Source organism: Rosa rugosa, chromosome 6 (genome assembly GCF_958449725.1).
Source record: "Rosa rugosa chromosome 6, drRosRugo1.1, whole genome shotgun sequence".
Lineage (NCBI taxonomy): Eukaryota > Viridiplantae > Streptophyta > Magnoliopsida > Rosales > Rosaceae > Rosa > Rosa rugosa.
In genome coordinates, this window is record NC_084825.1 from 31,345,136 (window position 1) to 31,351,222 (window position 6,087).

The window sequence follows — 6,087 nt, forward strand, 5'->3', positions numbered from 1 at the left end:
ATTTTACACTTTTATCTGTAAATAAATATCTGTATATCCCCAATAAAGTGAAGAAATATCGGTGTAAAATCATTTTTGGTCTATGATATTTGTGATATATCTCCAATAAATTGAAGAATTTTATAATATATCCCCAATAAAGTGAAGAAATATCTGTAAAAAATGATTTTACACTTTATCTGTAAATATCTGTATATCCCCAATAAAGTGAATAAATATTTGTGTAAAATCATTTTTTACAGATATTTATTTACAGATAAAGTGTAAAATTATTTTTTACAAATATTTCTTCACTTTATTGGGGATGTATCCTAAAATTCTTTACTTTATCAGAGATATATCACAAATATCGTAGATCAGCGAGTGGCTTTCAACCACCTAGAGTATTTTTTTGTTTTTATAAACCTATTATAACTTGTGGTGTATAGGTTGAAGATAAAATAATAATAAAAAAAGTAAAAAAAAAAAACTAAAAAACAGAAATTTTTTTATTTTTATTTTTTTTTAATTTTTTTATGTTGAAATGACCATTTTAGCCCTCAAAAGTCAAACTTAAAGTCCAATTTAGACGGAATAGTATAAATTGGACACGGCTGATTGAAATTGGAAAGTTTAGGGGGTAAAAATTCAAAATTGAAAGTACAGGGGGTGAAATGATGACACCCCAAACCTCAGGGGGGTAAACTGAAATTAATCCTAAAAAAAGTCAATGAGGTGGGCATATTTTGGCCGAGTAAATAAAAAAAGTCAATGAGGTGGGCATATTAGAATGTGATAATAATCTCCTTGGTTTTGTAGTGATTGTAATTTTCTCCACAATTGTGGATAATGTCCCAAAGTTCCAAAATTAAAGAAAATAATGATTTATGTTCTTAAGTTTAAAATATACCGGACATTTTCTCGCTTTTGAGGAACTGTAATGGATAAAAAATTCACCCACATGAATTAAGTTCAACTACTTAAATTATAACAAGTTAAAACTATACATTCAGTCTCTACCGTTAATTTGCGTTTTCTTAAAAAATTGTCCTGAGATAAACAAATCTCCTTAGAGTTAGATTACATGGTGACAATAATTAGATTATAAACTATAAGATTATAATCCTTGGGGCCAACCCGTGTTGATTTTCCTCATATCTTAGCCAAGCAATAATGATACTTTTTCCTCTCTCTTTTTTTTTTGGTCTGAGCAATGTACAAAATGATACTACTAAATGTGAGAGACCCAACCATCTTTGTTCATGCATCATGGCCTGAATGATTTAATATTTGGCTAGATTATTAAACAAAACCTTAGTTTAATGAAGGCCTTCCAAGGTGCTAAAGAGAAAGAGTCTAAATTAATCATGTGAGGGGTCAATAGGAACACAACCCATGTGAGTTCATTAGGGGAGGACACACATAAAGAATACTAAACACACACAAAAAATTCATATGTATAATAATACACTGACAATACATGTATAAGTAGTATATGATACATTATGTCTTAACTTATATTAATGCATATAAAAGGTGTGATGAATTTAATTGTCTAATACACCAACCATGATTGACATTCAGCACAAAAATATATAACAAGCATTGATCAAGTCCAACAAATGCATGAATGTTCAGGGCCAATTTAGAGCCAATTTACTAATTTGTGACAACATCCTATCCTTCAGACCCTTTAAAAAATAGTTTAACTTAGCAATGTAATACATGAACTTATGGAGTACCCACCAGAATTTAGTGTTAATAATCTATAATTGATAACAAACCTAATATTTAAAGATTTGATGTTAATCTATTTGTAATGTGGAGATGGAGGTTTAAGAGTTGGTGTAACATCTTAAGCTCTTAAAACCCTTTCAATCAAGGCAAGTTCTGGAGCTTAAAATAGTCAGTAACATAAATAAATATACAAATTTATTTATAAAAAAAAAAAAAACACAAAAAAAAAAAAAACAACCCACTTACATGTACATAACCTACTGCATTTAAGCCATAGTGGGGTTCTCAAATATTGATCATAACTGAATTGCATACCTAACTTAACGGGGCTCTGGCCAGATATAGAAACAATGCAATATATTTCAGACAATGTATTGACAAACTTAAATAAAAATAGCTCAACTTGCAGCGAAATATAGCCAATGTAACTTTATTTGTTATTGTTGTAGCTGCAAGATGTAACATCTAAGAGCAAGTTCACTCGTTGGGTCACCAGGTCACCCACTATTCACTACTTTTTAGTGTTAATTTCACCCTCTGGCCCAGAGAATGAAACTATACACTAAAAAATAGTGAATAGTAGGTGACCCGGTGACCCAACGGGTGAACTTGCTCTAATGTAGAAGCAGACCAAACCATGTTGTAGACAACTTCAAAAGCAAAACAAATAGAATGCAGAGGTTGTGGTTGTGCTGCTGTTGCCATGACCATAGAACATGCTATACATTCCAAAACCTCTTTCGAGGTCACACTAAAAGAATTACATACAACATATGGCCAAGAGGATAAAACAACTCTGAGTAATGATTACTAAAAAGTTGGAATTTAATGAAAACACTCCTAATACCAGTAGACTTTAGCCAGAAAGGTAGACCAACTTAGAATCAGTATTCGGTCATCAATAAATTTGAAGGTTAAATGGTTTGATCAGATAACTTGTTTTAAGCTTCTTAGTTAGATGGTGTACAACAGACATTCACAATCTCGATCTGACAAACATCACCATAGAAATACCGAAATTCAAGTTATAAACTAGAATTGCAAAGAAAAAAACTGTACAAAGCCATTGAGTTACTTTTAAATGTCTGGTTTCTTCATTACAAACAATAGGCCTACAGCACCATAGACAATTAGCACAGAAGCAAGAAAACTCAAAAAGATCCGAAACTAATAAGTTATGAAGCATCTTGGAGACGAAAATTAACAGGTAGAACCAATGTCAAAATGCTGGTTCTTCAGCACCGCCACCCTGAGGCTGAGATGAGATCCTTCCGCTGCCAGCAGAGCACAAGCGAAGACTGTCTCTTCTCAACATGGAAACCCCCAACTGGAGTCCGTTGCACCAAGCACTCGGCTTGGGACTCGGTGAAATTGCTGAATGTCAACGGGGAGAACCCAGATGACAAAAACAGAGTCCTCCAAGAAGGTGTCGGTGTCCTTTTAGGAGAAAGATGGCAGCCCATTACAATCTTTTCAATGCTTGGTTGGAGCAAGTACCGCTCAATCTTTTGCAGGGCATCTAGGTTTGCATTTACAGCATCTAATGATTCAAGAAGGCTTGAGTAACAGTGAACGGCTTGAATGATTTGGTGAGGAAATGGGATATCAGTCCGGTCACTGCCCCTTTCCAAGGATACCACAATTTTGGGAGAAAGCTGCTTAACAAAGCGCAGGACCAAAGGAAGCGATAAACGGGAATTCAAGAAGGAAGCAATTGGAAGATTGACAGCAACTGCCACACCCTCTGAGCCATGAAGTGGTAATGGCCAAGAACCAGAGCTCAATGCCTCAATACTTACAATTTCGAGTTCAAATGCCAAATTGAGCTCACAAGCAAAGTTCTTGAGGTTTTCTTGAGTGAAAGCCAGCTCGAATTCATCGTGCATCGAAGAGCATACAAATGCAGTGATTTTGAGAGAAGGAGGCGAACCACCATTTCTTAAAGCCACCTCTTGCATAAAAGAAGCCCATTGCCCACCATAGCCAATATCAAAATCGATAACATGGACACGATTAAAGCCTTCCACAGATTCAAGGATGACTTGGTTGCAAGTAAAGTTGGCAAATTGGAGAACTGGTGAGATTTCAGAGAACGATTTATATGCAGCAATCTTGTAAATGAGGCTAAAAGGTGACAAATTAGCAGAAGAGTGAGAGTTGTTCATGTTAAGTAGTAATTCCAAGGCCTCCTTGAAATAGAAAGCAGCCCTTTGAAAAGGCTTACCAATAGGAGAGAGCTGTTGATTGAGCCGCGCCAATATCCCTTGCGCGAGTAACGGATTGCCTGTTTCGATCAGCTCTGCTGCATTGACAAGCTGGTCAACTATCGCTTGATGAAGCTGGTGGTTGTTCATCAATTCTTTATCCCCTTCCAGATTGTTCACCATTTTGTCCTTCGCGGCTAACATTACTGGCCTGTGTTGGAGATGTTGTGGAAGCAACGGAAGCTGCTGCTGATGTTGTTGCTGCTGCTGCTGCTGCTGTACCCGAGCCATTAGCTCTTGACCCGGATTCAAAAACGGCACTCTCTGGCCCGGGTAACTGGGTCCAAAGCCACCGGAATTATGCCTTTTTGCCTGAGGTGGGGAAAGGAAGTGGTGGTCTTGCAATTGGGAATACGTCAGTGGCATAAACATCGCAGGATTTTGATTAAACTGAGCTTGGTTTTGATTCATCACCATATGTGGATTGAAAATTTGTGGCTTCTCATCCAAAGGCTCAACCAATTGTTGTTGCTGTTGGAACAAACCAGGAGGTAGTGAACCTGGGAACAGATTGTTCACTGAAGCAGAGAAAACGGTAGCATTTGAGCCATTGAAAGGAATTTCAGAACAAGATGTTGCTTGCAGAGAAGGGTTAGCAATGCTGCTCATCCCCAAATTCAAACTCCCTGTATTGTGTTCTTCAAAGGCGCCATAACCTTGATCCTCCACCACATCATGAAACCCAAAATCTTGATGAGAACCAACCCCACTCTGCAACAGCTTGTTCAATCCAAGAGATGGGTCTTCAATGTCACTCATCATCAACCTAAGAATGGACTGCTCTTGACCTGGTGACTCAGACAGCACACTCTCCCAGTCCTCCATTCCAAGTGGTGGTCCACATTTTGCTTCCTCTAGACCTGCTTCAAATGGCTTGTTTTCTGCCGGAGCCGCAGCCGCCACGCCGGTGGTAGTGGTGGTATCTGTAGACCCACTTCCACCGCCGCTGCCGTGAGAAGAAGACAGAGTTGAAGAGGATGTAGGAGGGCTTGGGCTTCTTCGGGTATCGAGAACAGAAGTGGGCTCAGTGCTGCCCACATAGCAATTCTCCTTCCACTTTTGTGGTTGTTGATGGTGACCCTGTGGTGGTGGTGAAGCTAACAAATCTGAAGAATCAGATGAGAAATCTAACACCCCCTTCCCTTGAAACTCCTCAAAGGGTAGGGGCATGGCCTTCATCTAACAAAATCAACACTAACAAAGATACCCAAAAACCCAAGAATCCAAAAGCCTCCAGCTTTCAAAAACAAGAACAACCCCACAACCCCAAAAGACTCTCAGACCACAAATGGGTTCACTTCAAATTTCAAACCAATTGAGCTTGAAACAGAGACCACCCACCCCACAATGCTATACAACAAGAAAAGACACAGACTTTTGAGTTCTAAGTCTCTGTTCCCAACCCAAATCCTAAGACTTCAGCTGATTAAACACACAACACACAGCTCAAGAATTGAAATTTCAGTAGACAGAGACACCTTGTGCTCCAATTGGCTGCTGCTTCTGTTTGAGAGAGGATGCAACTCAAGACTCAAGAACCATTTTTGGAACCATCTTTTGTATCTTCATTGCTTGAAAATGGGTTTAGGCGCTTTGGTAGGTTTTCTTTCTTTCTTTGTTTCTCTTCTGGTGCCTTTGGGAAGTAGTACTAGTACTTCGTCTTCCTTCTGTTTTCTGCTATGTGGATGCGTGCAACATATAAAAGTGGTAAAGTGAGCTCTCTCTCTCCTCTCTCTCTGTCTCTCTCTCTCTCTGTTTTTTTCTTTTAATTAAAAAAAGAAACAGTTGTTAATTACAATTTTTTATGTGGCTTTTGTCTGTAGATGTTGTTTTCTCTCATCTAGGGTTACTGTCAATCAATTCAATCCCACTCTCGCAAATCACCAAGTAATTTCCTAACCTCCAATTTTCCTTGTGAAACCAAAATTCGTTGTTCACATAAATTGGAAAAGAATAATGAGATGCAAAATTTGACATGCAACAATGATTTCATCGTTTAAATGTGGAGAGCAAAGTCATTTTCGAGCAGAAGATGAAATTAGGATTGACATCGTCTGTTTATAATTAAAGTGCGTTAGAGAATGTCAGAAGTTGTCGATGACGGTAA

The 6,087-nt window shown here is 37.9% G+C and overlaps 1 protein-coding gene across 1 annotated transcript; it reads right to left on the reverse strand.

Moving 5' to 3' along the window:
* Positions 1-2,720: 2,720 nt before the first annotated feature.
* LOC133715037 (scarecrow-like protein 6) lies at positions 2,721-5,696 on the reverse strand. The gene has a single exon (XM_062141346.1). It carries the CDS (start codon positions 5,157-5,159, stop codon positions 2,952-2,954), a length of 2,208 nt encoding a protein of 735 aa, XP_061997330.1. The 5' UTR covers positions 5,160-5,696; the 3' UTR covers positions 2,721-2,951.
* Positions 5,697-6,087: the final 391 nt, after the last annotated feature.

Bases quoted from the DNA above. Each gene is read 5' to 3' on its own strand.
- LOC133715037 (XM_062141346.1), bottom strand. From the start codon at position 5,159: ATGAAGGCCATGCCCCTACCCTTTGAGGAGTTTCAAGGGAAGGGGGTG.